Source organism: Halichoerus grypus, chromosome 11, assembly GCF_964656455.1.
Source record: "Halichoerus grypus chromosome 11, mHalGry1.hap1.1, whole genome shotgun sequence".
Taxonomy (NCBI): domain Eukaryota; kingdom Metazoa; phylum Chordata; class Mammalia; order Carnivora; family Phocidae; genus Halichoerus; species Halichoerus grypus.
In genome coordinates this window covers 713,649-733,185 of record NC_135722.1, presented here as the reverse complement: position 1 = coordinate 733,185, position 19,537 = coordinate 713,649, and the positions used below count along the sequence as shown (strand labels likewise).

Sequence of the window (19,537 nt, the reverse complement as noted above, 5' to 3'; positions counted from 1 at the left end):
TGTCCAATTTAGTCAAATATGCACCCCCAAAATTACAACAGACAGAAGCAAGGCTGTTCTGTTGGGAGGACCCACCTGGACAACTGCTCACTCCCCAGATCCGCGGGGCAGGTCCCCAGACCCACTGCCTCTCTGCTGACTCCTCTTCCTTTCAGGACTCAGGGAGACCATCTCCGGGGAATCTGCCCAACACCCATCAGACAAGTTCCTTCTCCTCACCTTGACGGCAACAACAGCAGGAAGGAGAACAGCAAGAAGAGTCCCGCACGCCTACAGAGTGCATGTTGGCTCCAAACTCCGCTACTAGCCTGAAAGCCCCAGGAGCACCGGGATGTCTCCAAACACCCACCAAAGATGGCCCTGGCGCCACAAGAGATGCTCGCCATGCACGTTCACCATGCATAGACAAGCAGCCAGGAGGCACAGGGGCCGAGGCCCCCGGCCCACGGAAGGTGGACCCAAGGAGAGCAGCCTGTTACAAAGAAAACATTCTTCCAGCATCGTCTGTGACCCTGAGTAAGACATTCTGACCGACAGCACACCACAGTAAAACACACTGCTGTTTTCCACGTAAAATCCAGACATCTCAATGCCATTCTGAGGCAGGGCCTCCCCTCCGAGGTGGGAAGGAAGACTAGAGGAGACTTTCAACCCGGAGGGACCCCTCCCCCCTTTTCTGCCCTGCTTCTCCTGCCCCCTTTGGAGGGGTCTCTGATCAGACCCCTGGCCATCTGAGCACTGAGAGCAGGTCACCACTCAAGTGATCATGATGTTACCTGCAGCACCGCCAGTTCTCAGCTCAGAAGGGCCGTCTGCTCACAGCCACAAACATCTACTCGCCAGGCACCACTTACACAGTCAAGCAGAAAACTCACAGCCTAAAGTTAAAACATTTGCCGAGTTAACCTGGAAGAGAGCCTCCCTCCTCCCCACCCCTGAGAACATGCCTTATCAACAACTTGTTAAATCTTATCACACCTGCCTTCTCAAAGTGGGGCTCACTGCTCACAACCGGCATCAGAAAGGGGCCAACGGATTCCCAAGGGCCACAGCCTGGATGTGGCTGGGCAAACCAGATGCGGCCCAAGGCCTGGTACACATACACTTCTCAAGAAAAATTAAGAACCAAATAAGGAGAGACCAATGACAACCATCAGCAAAGACATTAAAGCCCATTTCCGCTGCTCACGTCAGGGTCCTCGGCAGGGGCTGCCCCCGAGGCACAGACAGGCCACCCCAGTTTCTCCTGGGAGACAGCCCCCCGCTGCGTCACGCGAGTCCGAGTCCAGACGACGCCACAGGCAGACGAGCCACCACCCCCAGCACCAGGGGAAGAACCTGGTGCAGCACGAAAACCAGTTCACGCACAAGCCTGCAGGCCCACTACCTCCAGGAATCAGGCCACTTCAGAAATCCAATCAACAAAACCCTGGCACTAAGATGACCTTCGGGACCTCCTCACCAACAAGTGTCCGCGCTCCTGGGGTGGGGCGAGCCAGTCACTGCCTTCAAGACTCAGGTCCACTCCGTGCCCAGGGGATGGGCTCAGAGGCACAGAGCTTGAAAAGCCAGCCCTGCTAAATTACTCAGGGACAAAGGGATGATGACCACCTGGAGAAAAAGCATGTATTTATCATTCACTGCAAAACCAATTCATGAAATTTAGCTGCCAAAAACCACGAGCAGGCATCACAAGGAAACATGCCAGAAGGTCCACACTAAAGAAGGCACCTCCAAATCAGGATTCAGGTGACACCCGTCACAGTGGGGACCCCTAGTCAGGGGCCTGGGGAGGCCTGAACATAGGGTTCATGGTAGGCCCGGCATCCTCGGTTCGGGGGCCAGACACACGGTCAATGGGGACACACAAGCAGATCCCGCCAAGGAGCACCGGGGCTCAGACATAAGCACACTCTTGACAAGCAAAGGCCCTGGTCTCTCTGCATAGGGGCGCACATCTGCTCTGACACTCCTCCTCACAAAGGCCGCCTGGTATTGCTAGTAGGTGTTATTCATGTCACTGGACCAAGACCCCAGAGAAGAAAGAAAGCTCTCCAGGATCCCTCCCATAATGGACAAGCTGAAAGCCCACAGTTCTGGGGAGCCAGTCCCAGCGCCCAGGTGGCAGCTAGCAGCAGGGCTGGTACGCATGCTCTCACGAAAGTCCTACTCCAGTCAGGAAGAGACAAGAAACAAATACAACTCTCAGAACAACATCTCCCACCTGATAAACATCAAAGGACATGTTTTTGTTTATATGTGAATGTTCTCACCATGTCACACAAAAAAGGGAAGTTGATTCTGAACCAAGTCACTACTGAAAACCTCTAAGAACAGCATGAGGTACGTCAGTCTGCTCTAAACCGACAAGGAATAGCTGGACAGGCCTCCTACACAAGGCAGTCCTGCAAATGAAGTGAGTGACCGTGTCGTCTGAACCACAGTCAGGACAGAGAGGAACTGGGAGCGGACTCTGGACCCAAGACAGCAACCTGAACGACGTTCTAGAAGACGGGGCCCAGGCGTCTGAAAACAGCCTCTGGAGGTCATAGGCAAAAGAAAGGCGAAGACCTGGACTTGGTCCCACTGCTACGTTCCTGGCACACACTGTCATACTTAACACAGAATTCTCCCGAACAGGCAAATGCTCTGCTGGCCCCGAATCTCAGAGACCAGGCAACCCAGGAGCTTCTGCAGCGCCCTGCCATCAGGAAGGGACCCACCGCGGCGCTGGCCGGGGCAGGCTCAGGGCCCCCGTTGACATCGGCGCTCCTCTCTCGCTTGGCCTCCTCCAGGTCTGTCACTGTATTTGGGCCCTTCTTCTTCTTGAGCTTGGCCAGGATGGAAGACTCACGCTCCGGAAATGGCGGCATCTCCTCCAGGACAGTTGCCTGGAGAAAGAGGCCCCGGGTCACCACAGCTCAAAGCCCCGTGGCTTCCAACCCCAAGACATGTGACAGCGCGGCAGGGGGACAGAGCAGCCAGGGCCTACCAGGATGTCAGTGCTGGCCACTGTGCTGAGCCTCAGGTACTCCACGGCCCGCTGCTGCAGCTCCACATCCGCATTCTTCAGCTGGCTGTCACTGCGCAGCACGTCCTGAATGGTGGTCTTCACCTCCGGAAAGAGGTTCACAAACTTGATGTAGGTGGACAAGAGCAGCGCCCTGGTGGGGACGCTGCACAGGTGGAACTTGGAGTGCAACAGGTTGAACTGGATCAGGGGGCTGCAGGGCACAGACAGGGCACTGGATCAGGGGGCCGCAGGGCACAGACAGGGTGGGGGCACGTCACCCCTTGTCCCCGACGCCCTGTGCGCGCCACCAGCCACCTATGCCTCTCACCGGCGCAGTGAGCGAGGGGCGGCTCTGGGAAAAGGACCCACACTAAGCCACAACCACTCCTGTAAAGCAGAAGAGTGTGCCGTCGGGCACGCACCTCCATCTCCAACTGAGCACAAACCTCCCCTCCAGTCAGCTAGAACCCCTGTTCTTGTACAGCTTGAAGGAAAATAAAAATAGTGACCCAGAGTGGAAGTGCTCTTGCTCTGGCCATCCCAACAAGCCGTGAGGACACCTGCCACCCTACACTCCACCGACAGCTGAGAAGCGGGAGACCCAGAGCCAGCACCACAGTGCAGCGCTCACCCGACTCCCGTGGGCTCTCTCACCTGGATCTCGGGTCCCCGGCTATCAAGTTTCCAAACTCCCCCAGGATGTAGCCACCCACTTTGACCAGGTTCTCATGGCACGCCGGGGCCTGAAGAGCCTGTAAGACAGTGAGCACGATGAGCCCGATGCACAGGGGCCCCCAGCACAGGTCGAAGAGCTAAGACACATCTGCCGTCAGGGTGAAGTTGCTACATCGTGGTGATTCGCCAAAACTAAGCACAACTCAGGAAGCTCTCCTGTGAGCTTCCAGCAGCTTCCAAGAGACCGTCCTGGCTTTCGAACCCACCCCTCCCTGCCCTTCCCGCCACTTCTGCAGGTATGTCAGTTGCAGGGGAGCCCCAGAGGCAGGGATGTGGCCAATCCCAGCCCTGGAACGAGAGCTGTGCTCTACTCGGGCTCCGGGTGGGGGCAGGTGCACATCAGCAACCTCCTGGGCGCACATGACCCTCGCCAATGGAGCCCGAGAACCACACTACGGAGACCCTGCACATACTGGAGATTAGGCTCCACAGCGTGAGCTGGAACCTCCCAGACCAGCAGGTGGGAGACACAAGGGAGGCCAGCAACAGCCATCAGAACCCCACGCTTTACCCAGAGGGGGGCACCTGGACCATACCTCGAACACCGTCTTGGCAGCATAGCCCTGCACGTCGTCCCGGTTGATGACAATCTGAATGACACGGTACCACACCTCTTCGCTCACATAGTCACCGGCAATCCGGATCAGGTTCAGGATGGTGTCCACGTACCACGTGTAGTCCACAGCATACTTTTCCGCCAAGATGGCGACCTTCAGCACCTGCAGGGGTGGATGCTCAGGGAAGGTGCTCCGGGCCCCACGGCACCAGCAGCAGCACCGCGTGCTGCCCCGCATCAACTCCAGGGTTTCGGAAGGACCTACGCATGTGCCAAAGCTTGGGTGTGCAAGAAGCTTCCACCAAATTCTCAATGGAGCCCAGAAAGTTGAAGATTTGCAGACTTCACTAAGGAAAGCCAGACCTCCCTCCAGGAATAGACTCGGAGGGACACAGTCTAGGAAGACACACCGGAGGGCCGGGTCATGGCTGCAGGAGGGCACAGCAAGCCTCATCCTGCACTACCGTCCGACCGCGGCCCAGGCAGCCCTGGCATGGGTCCTCCTCCCAGCAGCCCCATCCTCAGAGCGGCAGGGCTCCCTGGGTCTCCTCCTGATCTGGCCAGTCTTTCTCAACACTCTCCCCTCTACTCTTCATGGGAGACCCCACCCACTCATTTACCCCCATGCATTCCAGAGGGCTCTGTGGACCACACACACTGCCCAGGGGCAACAGCACTGGGCTGTCCAAAAGCAGACCCTCGCTCCCTCCCCTAGTCACCTTCTTGGGGCACTGAGCCCCCTGAACAGCATCAGCTGTCGACACTAGACCCTGTTCTTTACGCAGCTGCCCACCCTCACAGCCCACCTTCCCACTCCTTCACCCTCCTGACTGTGCCCCCAGAGCCCCTGCTGTAGCCTGGACCACCACCCATCTGCTCTGCCCACCCTCCGGCATCCACATCGACTCTCCATAGAGATCCCAGAGCGTCGTTCCAAAACTCAGTGTCACTGCCCTTGGCTTAAAACCCTTTGAGCCCAGAGCTTGCCCCAAAGCTGAGCACTCAGGGCCTCCCCCACCACCACGACACGGGCCAGCATCTTCACTGCCCCTGCCACATATGCCCTGCTCCCACCATGCTAACCCGTCCCCCTGCACCCCATGACAATGCCTCCCAAGCTGTGCCCAGCCCCCGCCAGGGTCCGGAGCTCTGCCTCCACCAATTCTCAGCCACACTACAAGCAAGTCTGCCATCCTGCCTAGGACCTGCCTTCCCTGTGGACAGAAAGGCCCCCTGTGAGCAGGGCACCCAGCACATCCAGGTGTGGATGCCAGGCAGCTAGCACGACCCCAGGGCACATCCTCGGACATGCCACACTGCACAGACGGACGCACAGAGCACTGACCCGGAAACTCAGGTCGGTCGGTCTTACTCCTCGTTCAACTAAAGCTGACTGAGGAACGTCACTCGTCATCTCCAAAGGGGTAAGCCAACATGGAACTGGCTAACGTTCAAGACCTTAAAAGCCTGAACACGCCCCTTCCCTCTCTGCTCAGAACGCACCCGGCGGTGATGAGAACCATGCCCCGGTGACTAGGGTCCCCAGAGCGAGCCAGCCCCACCCGCACAGGCGCCAAGCCCTAGCCCTGCCGCCTGACCGCACTCCAAACATGACCCCCACCCACCCCAGGCTCCCCTGCACATCTGTTCTCGGATTCCCCAACCCACGCTCCCCTGCACGTCCGTTCTTGGATCTTCCTCCCCACGCTCCCCTGCACGTCTGTTTGCGGATCTCCTCCCCACGCTCCCCTGCAAGTCTGTTCTTGGATCTCCACCCCACGCTCCCCTGCACGTCTGTTTGCGGATCTCCTCCCCACGCTCCCCTGCAAGTCTGTTCTCAGATCTCCACCCCACGCTCCCCTGCAAGTCTGTTCTCGGATCTTCCTCCCCACACTCCCCTGAACGTCTGTTCTTGGATCTTCCTCCCTGTCCCTCCTGGCTCCCCGGATGCACCTGAGCCCTCTTTCCTGGCTGGGCATCAGTTCAGCTCCAGAAGCCTTCCTTGACCTTCTTCAGGGGAGCCCTGCTCCTCACTAAAGCATGACCACATGGTAATTAAGACATGCCACTTAGCACTGAAGAGCCAGGACCTGCCCCAGCCCAGCCACGGAGGCCACAGCCATTCAATAAATGATCCCTTATAAATCTGAGTGTCCAACTGTATGCAGAGCCACCTATACCCAGAAGCTCCAAGCCTGTCATTTCCAAACCGAACAGCAGCCTAGGAGCAATCCTGAGAGTCACTCGTGGTGAGCTCTGATGCTGGACACCTGCTCCCCAGAGCTCCCCAGGAGGCCTCAGCCGTACTTTGCTCCCCAGAACAACAAATAAGAAACACTTTTCCATAGGAGGGAGAGGCTGCAGGGTCGCTGACCTTGGCAACTGACCTCTCCACACAGACTCACACTGAGCCCTCTGTGAATCACAACACACACTCGGGCCCCCCTGTGTGCTGGCCTCGGGCTACCTGGAACCTGGTGCACCCCAATTCTGCATCACAATCAGCCTTTCCCCAGGTCAGTATGTGCAGGACTCTGACAAGGTGTTTGGTGTGTACACCCACTTTGCTGATGACCTAACGTGAGGGCTGCCAGATGGGAAACGGTGGCTATGCTCAACATTATCAGAGAGGAAGGAGTGCGTGCCCAGCACATAAGCAGTAATTCCAAGGTTCAAACTTGCAGACTTTTGCCCACAGGAATCTGAACTCGTGCTCACCTGAGTTGCAAAAGTATCTCACTGTGAGGGTCCCTATTCACACAGGCTGTTTAAAGTCATTCCCGAAAGACTGAAAGGCTCCACTGATGGGAAGCTAAGGTGAAGGAATCTCTCACCCAGAACCGAGCAGATTCCGAGGAAAGCACTGGAAAGAACCACACACACGAAGGAAAGGAAGACTGCTGGCGGCACAGCAGCCATCAGACTTACAATCTCTTCTCGGATGGAGTAGTCGGCCGTCTCCAGGTAGCTCAGCATCTCGGCCACAATCTGCTGGGCGTTGCTGCGGTCACACATGGCATAGAGGAGGTCCACGGCCCGCTGCCGCACGCTCACGTCCCGCTCCGTCTGGGGGCACAAGGAACAGCTTGAAAAGCCATTCAAGCAGACCGTGGGCAGGGTGGCCGGGCCCCTGCGGCTCAGGCCCCCTACTCCGTCCCAACGCTGAGAGCTCTCCCCACTCCCCATCTTGATCCAGGGACCCCTGACACACTCTGCTAATGCAGAGCCCCTCACTCCTACACTTGGGCCCAGCAGCTCTGGACCACCCGGAATCAAGGTGAGTCCCTGGGGTAGGTCAGAGGCCTCTCTACTGTGTGGTCATGGACTGGCACCTTCCACCTCACCTGGGAGCTTATCACAGTGCTGCTCTCAGGCCCCACCCCAGACCTGCTCCGTCAGCTTCTGCAATGCAATAAGACCCCAGCTGCTCCTCGACACAGGACAGCCTGGGAGGCACAGCTGAACCACCACACAACGGACAAAGGCAAGGGCAAGTCTTTCTGACTTCTGGCAGTAACTGATAACAAACACCAAAACCAGGGCCAGGAGAATCCAGAACACCAAAAAACTAAGCTGCCAGCCCTTGTGTGGCCTCTTATTCAAAACACACACCAAAAATGCTAAAACACAAAGGGACAGAGTCAGACCTGTTCTTAACTGTAAGCCTGGGCAGATCAAAAGGCTCTGTAGCGTCCCCACCCGCCTTCCGTTCTCTAGAGCACTTCATCTAGCAACCAGTAACACGGGGGATGCCGTGGTGTCCCACTGTGGGCAACGAGCCCGCAGAGCCTGTTCTGGAGACTCACAAAGGCAGGTAACGGGAGCAAGTAACCTCAACTTGGCTCTTGCAACTCTGAAACTTTCTTTAAGAAAGGTGTATTTTCTTTTGCAAAGGGTGAGTTTTCTCAGAGACAAGGACAAAATATTTTATCTTTCTACCAAAAAAACTGTTTGCATTGATTCAAACATCTACCATGACTCGGCTCTGTGCAAAACAGGATGCTCAATACTGTGTGCTCTAAGCTGACCTCAGAGGCAGAGAGAAAACAGTAGCCGGGGGTGCAAGCCCCAGAGGACAGAGCACTTGCCTTCAGAGCGTTGATGACTGTCTCGATGTGTGTCTTGACCGCCTCGTGGGAGAACTCGGAGCTGGCCAGTGTGCACATGCTCTCCAGGGCCAGATAGCGCAGGTTGGTCTCCCGGTGCTGCAGGAACTGGCCCAGCTGGTTACAGGCGCGGACAAGGAGGTTTGGCTCACTGCACGGACAGGAGAGGCAGGGTAGGTGGGGGTTCCTCAGCACGCGCCTCACAGACAGGGCCACTCACAGGTCAGCATGGCAGGTGGCCAGCACACTACGAAGGGAGACCTTGGGGGTCCCCACAACAAAAGTCTTGAACCTAAACCCTGAGGCCAGTTTTGCATTTGCTCTGCTCGTTGCCACCTCATATGCAGAATTCCACCAACTCCAAAGAGCTGGTAACAACAGAGGCACCACCCCGAATGGAGCGTCTCCTGAGCCTCTGTGCCAAGCTCATAAAGGGAACACTCAGGACTCTCGCCAAGAGAGGTCATCTCAGCCAGAGGCAGCAAGCCTTGGTGAATGGCTGAACAGCGGCCTTGCCCAGGAGAAGACTCCTGAGAGCCATGCGCACGGACTCAGAGGCGCAAGGTCAGTGAGTCCCAAAGTACCGCTTCCCAGAGAGTTCTGGCTACTCTGCTACTTACTCTTGACTTTGCCCTCATGATGCTGCTGCTCTTTAAATACCTTCTATAAAGACCAAAGGGCTTCCTCTAACATCAAAACTTTTGTTTTTAACAGTTCCAACCCTGCTAACGTAGGACTCTCAGTAGGACTTTCTGTTCCAAGAAACTACATTTGTCCAGAAACAGTGAGGTGGAAGGCAGCTGGGAGAGGGTCCGCCACGCCTCCTGAGCCCCACACCACCTTGCATGGCGTGCAGCAGTCTGCAGTCATGGGGGCCCAGGTGGCATCGCCCACAGCCCTGCCCGGGAGCCGCACCATCGTGTAATGGGAACTCTAAAGCCAGGCACCAGCTGCAAGGCCATAGGCAGGAAGTCAGACTACAGGAGCTGAGGGGAAAAGGCAAGGAAGCAAACCATTCTGCTGTCCACCACCTCCCTGTGCTGAACTCCCCATAAAGGCCTCAGACCAACACTGAGTGTGGCTTTGTGTCGCAGGAAAGCTAACAGGCACCCACCCTCGTCCTTCCTGTAAGGTTACGGGAGAAGCCAGGCAGGATCGGGGCGCCCAGGAGGAACAGGAGAGGCCTTCAGGGAAAGGCAGGGCCGCAGCAAACAAGTTCTGAGGCCAGACAGAGCACGGAGTGCTGGAGGGGAGCCAAGAAAAGGGACCACACAGGGAGCCCACACCCATCTGAGGAGGGCAGAGGCACCATGTCAGCATCGGGAACGGGTAAGCACTCAATGACACCCAGCAGGCCTCACATCACAAGAAAGGGCACACGCACAGGTTTAAGAGGGGCGCGTCTTCCCTAAGGGGGAAAGGTCAAGGGAAGGAGAGCACCACCCACTGCTGACCCACCTATCATGGTGAATGATCAGGCTGATCGCCTCAAAGAGCACGGCGTTCTTGGCGTTGGAATGCTGCACTTTTTTTGACTTTGGTGGTTCCTGAGCTTTGTTCAGAATGGTCTCCAGGCACTCGGTCAGGCGACCTCGCACTGCAGGGTCTTCTGGGCAAGACACACCACTGTCAGGCCGGGCTCCCCACACCAAGCTGCCCCTCCCAGCCGTACCGCCTCACAACCAGGGTTCCTGGTCTAACCGTGGAGCTACTTAAAATGAGAGGATTTAGGGCGCCTGGGTGGCTCAGTTGGTTAAGCAACTGCCTTCGGCTCAGGTCATGATCCTGGAGTCCCTGGATCGAGTCCCGCATCGGGCTCCCTGCTCGGCAGGGAGTCTGCTTCTCCCTCTGACCCTCCCCCCTCTCATGTGCTCACTCTCTCTCATTCTCTCTCTCTCAAATAAATAAATAAAAATCTTTAAAAAAAAAAAAAAAATGAGAGGATTTAATAGCTAGGATAACTACCCATACATTTTAATGCAAGTAAGATGCACAACACTTTCGCTGCATTACAGATTACACAAATCAAGAGAAAATAAAATCTCAGAGACACAGACAAAAAACATAATATAAAAGTTTGAAAGACGGGGCAAAAGATCTTTTTCTCCACCTTCATTCCCAACAAATACAGAAAATGTTACCAAAACCAATAAAAAGAGAAGGAAATTTTTAAAGTTCTAATCAAACCAGAAAGAAGAAATAATAGACAAAAAAGGAATAAGAAAGCAGTAAAAATATCAGAATATCATAAACAACCTGTCCACCAAAACCCCCAGTGCCTCCGGGGCGTTGCAAACCCGGCCACTGGAGAGAGGAGCAGAACCCTGCTGACGACTTCGGGAGGGGCACCAGCAGGGCCCCCTGAGGAGCAGCCACCCAGGGCTTGAGCACAGAGGCCTGAGGTGAGGGGCCGGCCACAAGAAAACTGGAGCCTATGGCCTGAAAGGAGGGTCAGATGAGGAAACTCACACCTACAGGCGACCTCAGAGTAAAGAAGTGGGATGGCTGCCAGGCAGGGCTGGGCAGCCAGGGGCAGCAGGGGTGAGGCAGTAAGGAGCGAGGCCATCAGGGAGGCTGGGCCACTCCAGCTCAAGGGAAGGCTCTGCCACAGGTGTGCAGTTCATACTTTGGTACGAAAGATATTCAGTAGGAGAAAATTACTTGAACCGAACAAAGAAATATCTTGTACAAAAACCAGTTAGATTAAAATGTAAAGGCTACAACAACAAGCAATCTTTGCAGAGGGCAATGTGGAAGTTATCTATAAAAATCTTCATCTACAGGGCACCTGGGAGGCTCAGTCGTTAAGCATCTGTCTTCGGCTCAGGTCATGATCCCAGGGTCCTGGGATCGAGCCCCGTGTCAGGCGCCCTGCTCCGCAGGAAGCCTGCTTCTCCCTCTCCCAGCTGCTCGTGCTCTATCTCTCACTCTCTCTCTCTCTAATAAATAAATAAAACCTTTAAAAAAAATTTCATCTACATTCTTCAACTGACAAGTTCTATCTGGAGATACTTACCATATTAGTCAAATGTAACATTTTGCAATAAAACATAAACAGAAAAATATCCCCAACATGTACACTGTTACACAAATTATTAACAACTTAAGATACAAAGTTTATAAATGTTTCAAGTTTTCCTGAAAAAGATCGTTTCAAAAACCTGCACAGATCTGATACTATATAAAAGCAGAGATAATCCCAACTTGTAACAAAACTATGAGCTCTGTACCAGCAGCTCTGGGAAAGCCAAGATGTGTGGCAGCATCATAAAGGATCCACAGAACAAGAACCAGCTCCAGGAAAGGACTTATAAAGATAACAAACAAACAACATAAACCTAAGACACTGAAGTAACCCGCTCAGAGAGGTCTCCACTGCGCAGCTGTACCTGGGGGTGGGTAGCACTGTAGCAGCCTCAGAAGTTTTACAGACAGCCAGGGAGCCGGGACAAAATAGTAGGTATAATCCTGAAGGTCTGTGGACGCAGACGTCACAATCTGTAAGACAACACAGGTGCGGGCAGGTGTCCCTAAGAGAGGTCCTCAGTGTGGTCGTCGGATCACACACTGAGAAACGGTTCTGTTCGATGAGCTAAGGATATTTAACAGGCTTCTCTCTAGTCTAGAGGTAAAGGAGCGCAGCGACACCACGCTCACAGGGCAAGCAGCCGCCCACTGTCACTGTCGGGAGCGGCCCCACATGCTCTTGCTCTGCAACGGCCACCCCATCCAGCAGGCACAAACCAGCCGATACCACTGACCTGAAACCGCTACGGAATTCAACAGCACCTGCACTGGGAACCCAATCTTTCCTTAGTGGACCAGGATGCAAATAAAACACAAAAGGGTGAGAACTCTGGTCCCCTCCGAAGGGAGAAGCTGGTGTTCTAGAAGAACCCAGCCCCGTATCCCCACAGCCCTCCAATGCCAACCCCTGCCATGAGCTCACCGAGGCCAGAGAGCAAGCTTCCTTCATTCATGGTTCCATCTCCTTGGCCGTCAGGGTCCTTGGCAGGGCAGACCCTCCCTCCACCTTCTGAATACGTGACTGCCCCCTAAGACATTTCATTTCCACTAACACACAGCCCAGTGCCTTCCTCACCCCTTGTCAGGGAAGTCAGAGGAGCACCACCCTACAAAGCTTACAGGTATGACACTTTAGGTCATATGTAAGCATGTTTGGGAAGGTTTCACCCTGACCCCCGCCCTCATCTGCAAGACAACAGCCCAGACCCAGGACATGGCCCCTCCTGCAGGAAGGTGAGCTCCGCGCTGGGGAAGGCACGGGCAGGATGAGCAGAGCAAACAGAGCCTACAGGCACATGGAGGAGGAAGCCAGGGAGCACTCTGCTTCGCAGGGCAGAAGGCCCCAATGCAGGCTGTCACATGCAGCTAAAGCCCCACTCAGAAACTTACAACTAAAAAAATGCACACATCTGAAACAAATACAAAAACAAAAGCAATGAAGAATTCACCCCAAAGATTTACAAAGGGACTAGCAAATTAACCCAAGAAAATAAAGGAAATAAAACAAGGATAGGAACAGAAAGCAGCCAGGGAGAAAAACAACAGAGAGAGCCACCAAGTGAGAAGTTATCAGGCTCGACAGGCTCATCAGGAAAGTGAAAAGGCACAAACACCCCACAGCAAGACTGAGAATGGGGGCAGCCCTACAGCCCGCACCCCCGCACCCCCACACCCCCCGCACACAGAGACGTGTGAACATTCAGACAAATTAGCAAACGTCAGGAAAATGCAACTTAACCAAAACTGATGAAAGGACAGAAAATATAAAGACCCATAAGTTGAACCCAAAATAAGAAACTGTTCCACAAAGAAACCCTACCTTCAAATAGCTTCACCAGTTAATTCATGATAAAAATGTTGGCCAAGATACAGAAAGGAATTTCCTTCACGTGACAAAGCAAACCAACGGCAACAAAACCAGCAAACTCTACTCGTCATGGTGAGACACTGAAGACCCCCTCTGGGACGAAGAAGAAAACCCTCTCTCATAGTCCACACTGAGTGGAGGTCCGAGTGGGAGCCAGAAAGCAGGAAACACAGACAAATATGGGCTGGGAAAGAAAACTCATTGTCCACACACATGATGGAGTACAAAGAAGATCTAACACAATCTACACATAAATTACTAAGATTAGTAAGTGAGGGGCGCCTGGGGGGCTCAGTCGGTGAAGCGTCTGCCTTCAGCTCAGGTCATGATCCCAGGGTCCTGAGGTCAAGTCCCGCATCGGGTTCTCTGCTCTGTGGGAAGCCTGCTTCTCCCTCTGTCGCTTCCCCTGCTTGTGCGCTCTCTCCGACAAATAAATAAAATCTTTAAAAAAATAGTATCAGTAAGTCAGTTTGGCAGAGTTGCCAACTCCAAGATCAATGTACAAAAATCACTTGCACAAACCAATACATAGCGGTTATAAAACACATTTTAAGACATCACTGATGGGGCGCCTGGGGGGCTCAGTCGGTTAAGCATCTGCCTTTGGCTCAGGTCATGATCTCAGGGTCCTGGGATGGAGTCCTGCATCAGGCTCCCTGCTCCGTGGGGAGCCTGCTTCTCTGTCTCCCTCAACCCCCACCCCTGCTTGCTCTCTCTCTAATAAATAAATAAAATCTTTTTTTAAAAAGATATAATTGAGAATAGCATTTTAAAAATAAACTGTATAAAGATAAATCTAACAACAAATAAAGGAACCTCTACTCAAAAACTTAGAAAACATGAGTGAGAAAAATTAAAGTAACTCTCCAAATAAATGGAGAGGGATACCATGGTCATGGATTCAAAGACTCAATACTGTCAAGATTTTAATTCTCTCAAAACTAACCTACAGTCCCAACAGGATTTTGGGGGTGGGGGAACAAGATCGAGGGCATGCTCCACTGGACTTCAAGTTCCAGTAACTAAGACAGCATGCCACGGTGCAAGATGAACAGCGACAGCAAGGGAGGGGGGCACAGACACAGCTCAGTGGTTTATGGCCAAGGTGGCACTGCTGGTTGGGGGGGGGGGGCAGGGAGGCTTTTTAGCAGTGACATTGGGACAACTGGTATACACAGAAACCAGTCCCAGCGCGGCTTGTCAACCTAAATGTGAAACCACAGAATAGGGAAAGACTCCACACACACAGCACAAAAAGCTCTAGCCATAAAGAAAGGTTTAGGGCACTAAAATGGGGAATTTGTGATCACAGAAGACTTCACAAAGAGAGTGAAATGGCAAGTTACAGAGGAGGACAAGATTTTTTTAAACACAGAGCAGACTGAAGCATACAAAGACGCCATTTTTGAAGACCAATAATGGTTAAATGTGGGCAGTTTGGTTCAACATACCATAACCAACAAAATGCTCATATCTAAAATAAAGAAATTTCTTCTACAAAACAACAAAAAGGTAACCGTAGAAAAACAAGCAAAAGACTTAACAGGCACTTCACAAAAGACATTCAAAAAAGCCACAAACATGCAAAGCTGCTCAACCTGGATGATAAGAAAATGCAGATTTAAATCACAATGAGACACTACCATGCCCCCAGAATTGTTAACATCTAAAAGGCCAGGATGCGGGGCGCCTGGGTGGCTCAGTCGTTAAGCGTCTGCCTTCGGCTCAGGTCATGATCCCAGAGTCCTGGGATCAAGCCCCGCATTGGGCTCCCTGTTCAGCGGGAAGCCTGCTTCTCCCTCCCCCACTCCCCCTGCTTGTGTTCCCTCTCGCTGTGTCTCTCTCTGTCAAGTAAATAAATAAAATCTTTAAAAACAATAAAAAATAAAAGGCCAAGATGCAGAGCAGCAGGGACTGCACGTGCTGGAGGGAAGGTCAGTCGGCTCAGCTGCCTGGAAGCGGCTCTGCACTGTCCCCTCAAGGTGAACCGCTGCCACCCCACGACCCAGTGACGCCGCCTCCAGGGACAGGCCCCCCAGCCATGCGCGCGCACACGCACACCCACGCACAAGCCAACAGACAGCTGAGCTGTTCACCACCTCAGCGTCGGACAAGACTAGGGGGAAGTATGTTGTAGTGTATTCATATAAGCTCTACACAGCGTCAAACACGAAGGAAAGGCACACAAAACAAATCCGCCACCTCCGCAACGTCGAGCTCTACCAGTCAAACACAGAACACACGCCGTCCGCAGGGTGCCCGTGCACGACGCAGGACGCAGTCAGAGCTAGCCGTCCGCTAGGACACGTGCTCAAGCAGCAAAGGAAAGTGAAGAGTGAGGCCACCCAAATGAGAACAGGGCTCCCTGCGGTGGGGGGCCCCGCCAGCACCCCCGTTCCCGACCTGGTGCAGTAGCTGAGCAGCTCTTAGGCAACACGACCTGGGCTGGGCTGCTTTACTCTGGGCACTTTCCCACACAGACAGGACGTTTTTTAACGGGCAAAAACGTTGAAAGAAAACCCAGCGAACTCCTAACCAAGACAAGTTCTCACTCCTGAATTTACAAACTGAGCCAAATATCTTGCATTCTAAACAGTTAGCTAATATATTAATTAAATAAAATAACTAAGACGAAAACGCACCCTGAGACCCGTTCCCCACCAACAGACTTACCCTGCTTAACCTGGAAACAGCCAGGGAGACGGAGGTCTTGAACTCCTCAGGGTTCTTCTGTGCCAAGGTGGTGATGAGGCTGGTGGCGGCGGTCACCACACCCTGAAGCAAACACACAATACACGCTGTGACTACAGCCAACATGCCTGATGCTGACTTCTCACTGTAAACTCATTTCCCAGATAAAATTCTCAACCGAGAGCAACAACCTGGAGCCCCTGGGCCAGATTCACAACTACTGTGACTGGCCCATAGTGTCTTTAAAAGTTGAGACAGCACACATCTGTCATTTTCTCTTTGGAACTTCTCTCTGAGAACCTTCTCTCTGAGAACCAATGCTGGCACCCCAGATCATGCCTCCATGGAGGCCTGCGCTGGACAGCAGCAGCTCTGGCAGAGTCCCTACCTGCCCTACTGCCTTCCTCTGGGTCTGGCCCCCTGTCTGGCCCTGGGGTCAGCTGCAGTCCCTGCAGCCCCTAATTTAAATCACTCCGTGTAGGGGCACCCAGCTGGCTCAGCCAGTAAAGCACACAACTCTTGATCTCAGAGTTGTGAGTTTGCGCCCCATGTTGGGTATATACATTACTTAAAAATAAAATCTTTAAAAAAAAAAAAAAACATTCTGTATGGACCGGGGAGGGAGACATTACCTTTGGACTCATTTGAATCTTTACAATCCAAAAATGGGACCGTGGAAAACAGCAACTGAAAGAGCCCATTCTTTCCCTTCTTGAAAAAAGGTCCAAGCTCTATCTCTGCCATGCTGGTCCCTAAAGCACCCCAGGCCCTGGTGACACCCCTTCCCTGCAGAGCACCCCCATGCAGCGCCTGGCCTCAGTGCACAGGGATCCCCCACGCAGCATGGGGACATCTTTGCTGTTGTCCCAGGACAACTAGGAGTCACTCCCACCAATTCCTGTCTCTTGAAGGAAGATACTGCTTAAGTAAAGTTCTCTCATAAATATGGAATAGATAAAACAAAGGAACGATATTTATTGACAATGAAGATGCAAACAAAAGTCAGGAAGCGACTTGGATCATTGTTTAACCCCTCTGGTCCTCCTCCACTTCGCTCCTGAGCAGATGAGAGAGGGGTGACAGTTTCTGCAGCTGCAAAGGTGCGATGAGAGTGAGCTCCCAGCCACAACTAAGCGGCTCCTTCAGCTTTCTTTTTTTTTTTTTTTTTTTTTTAAAGATTTTATTTATTTATTTGAGAGAGAGCAAGCACATGAGAGGGGGGAGGGTCAGAGGGAGAAGCAGACTCCCTGCTGAGCAGGGAGCCCGATGCGGGACTCGATCCAGGGACTCCAGGATCATGACCTGAGCCGAAGGCAGTCGCTTAACCAACTGAGCCACCCAGGCGCCCCCTCCTTCAGCTTTCTAATGACAACCTGAAAGCTGCCTTCAAGAAACGGATCTAACTGGCCTCGATGTCCACTTCTCGGTGAACAAAACAAGTACCAACTTGTTTCCCTCCCAAGAGAGCTCTAACACACTCAGTATTTATAAACACGCAAATTCCACCTGGGTAGAGTCATTCAGCACGGCTCCTAAGCGTTTGGGGCTCGTCCTGGCCCACCGGGAGGATAGAACAAGCCTCCATATTCTGACGAGAGTTGGCTGGGACTCTCGCTGGCTCCTGAGCACAGCTTCTCCCATCCTCTGCATCCCTGCAGGAGTCTTCGTAGAAGGGCAGTGTGAGAAAACCACGGGAGAGCCCAAATGGCCCCGGTGCTGTCCCTCTGGCCACAGCTTACTGCCCTGCCCCACGCAGACACCCAGGCTCTTCCCCTGCTCTCAGAACACAGTGCAAACAGGGGCTTGCTTGCTCTTCATGGCCAGCTGACACTCCTCCTGGGCATTCCTAACCCTGAGACAAAGAAAGCCAAATCTCAGGCCGTATAAAGGACAGCCGCCCAGAGAACAGAGAACACGCACCGAGAAGAGGAGAGATGGAAAAAGACAGGGTGACGGGCCTGGCCTTCCTGCGGTCCACCTGGGCCAGCCCCTCCTCCTCCTGCCCTCCGAGCTGCTGCGGCGGCCTCTGCAGCCAAGCAGGTGCCAGCAGTGCGGCTGGCAAGGCACCGTCGTGCACATCCAACTGTAAAAGCGAACCACACCCCGGCCCACAGAACGCCTTCAGGGTCAGAGGAGAGGCGCCCTCGCGCTACCACTCTGAGAAGTGCTGACTGTGAACACCTGTCAGCCATACAGCTCGGGCCCCCTTGGCTGCCCCAGCTCTGAGCCTTCAGCACCTCCTGGCCCAAGTCTGGGTCTGCGAGAAGCCACTGAGTCCCTCTGAGCCCCGGTTTCCATAGGCGTAAAACTGAAAAGAGCCCCCCTGCCTCCCAGGGTCTGCCTGGTGGGCAACTCGTGGCCTCAAGCCTCACACCCTCCTGCATGGCTTCCTGATTCCACCGGTGGAGTCTGGGTTGCACTGAGCGGGACCCGAGTGACGCGGCGTGCACTCCCAACACCGCCGCCCAGATGCGTCCCCCTCTCCCTACAACATGGCTGCACAGACCGGGCTCCACTCTGAGGAAGGGCTGCCCCACTTGGACACAAACATCCCAGGAAGCGTGGGCCACGACAACGTGGGAACAGACCAGGGGCTGCCACGGCACAGCAAGCGTGCCGACACAGCCACCAGCTCTCTCCTCTGAATCTGCATGCCACGATCATTTATTTTTAATTAATTGTTTTTTTGGAGAGGGAGAAGGAATGAGGGACAGAGGGAGAGAATCTCAAGCAGGCTCCCCACTGAACACGAAGCCCGCTTCAGGGCTCAACCCCACAACCCTGAGATCATAACCTGAGCCAAAATCAAGAGTTGGACACTCAACCGGCTGAAGGCACCCCTATTTTTAATTTAATTTTTAAGGTAGATTCCTCTCTGGGAAAAAACACAGTAACCAGCTAACATACTCATACCTAGATCTACTGAGCAGGAAAAATCTGTGTTGAATTTCAATCCTCTCATTTATACAATAGAATTCACGCAACCCAAAGCCACCGTGCCCAGCATCTGCTCCTACTTGACCCCACCTCCTGGTGTCACGTCCCTGCGTGCCCCTTCCAGTGCGGACAGCACCTGTGTCCCAGGTCTAACCACAACCACCAAGTCGCCCTACACCTTCTGTCCTTTTCTAGGACACAGGGAGGACAGTCAGGCCTGACCTGTGCAGTGGCCACGCTGGAGCTTAGGTCAGGGTCACAGGATGCCCTCCTCAACACCCCAGGCAGACAAGCGTACCTCGTGGCGTGCCCTCCCTGGACAGGGTATTTCCAGAAGACACTGGTCTCTGTTTTGTTTATCTGCGCAGCATGCAGAAGGCCCTTCCAATGACGAGTTCTGCAGTGGGCCAGAGGCCACGTCTGTGTTGTCCCGTCCCCAGGAAGGGGGGAGCTCCTCCCCCAGCCACAGAGGCCCCCAAGTGCTCACACGCTCAATGGGCTGAGCTGTGGAAGTCTCCCCACAGCCTCATAAGAAGCCACACTGAGCTGCTTTCACAATGGCGATTTCAGAAAACGGTTACTTGGTGTGGCGAGGGGGGACGCTA

General features: G+C 53.8%; 1 protein-coding gene across 1 annotated transcript in view; it reads right to left on the bottom strand.

The window, feature by feature from the left end:
• AP2A2 (adaptor related protein complex 2 subunit alpha 2) overlaps positions 1-19,537 on the bottom strand; it is an 85,976-nt gene that overhangs the window by 10,731 nt on the left and 55,708 nt on the right. Inside the window, exons 7-17 of the mRNA XM_078059100.1 lie at positions 17,959-18,078; positions 17,502-17,768; positions 15,978-16,079; positions 11,800-11,908; positions 9,869-10,019; positions 8,393-8,561; positions 7,233-7,370; positions 4,285-4,467; positions 3,668-3,765; positions 2,993-3,224; positions 2,724-2,891 (exon numbers count right to left, since the gene is read on the bottom strand). Of these exons, the coding sequence (XP_077915226.1) occupies positions 2,724-2,891; positions 2,993-3,224; positions 3,668-3,765; positions 4,285-4,467; positions 7,233-7,370; positions 8,393-8,561; positions 9,869-10,019; positions 11,800-11,908; positions 15,978-16,079; positions 17,502-17,768; positions 17,959-18,078 (1,737 nt within the window). The remainder of the gene's footprint in view (positions 1-2,723; positions 2,892-2,992; positions 3,225-3,667; positions 3,766-4,284; positions 4,468-7,232; positions 7,371-8,392; positions 8,562-9,868; positions 10,020-11,799; positions 11,909-15,977; positions 16,080-17,501; positions 17,769-17,958; positions 18,079-19,537) is intronic.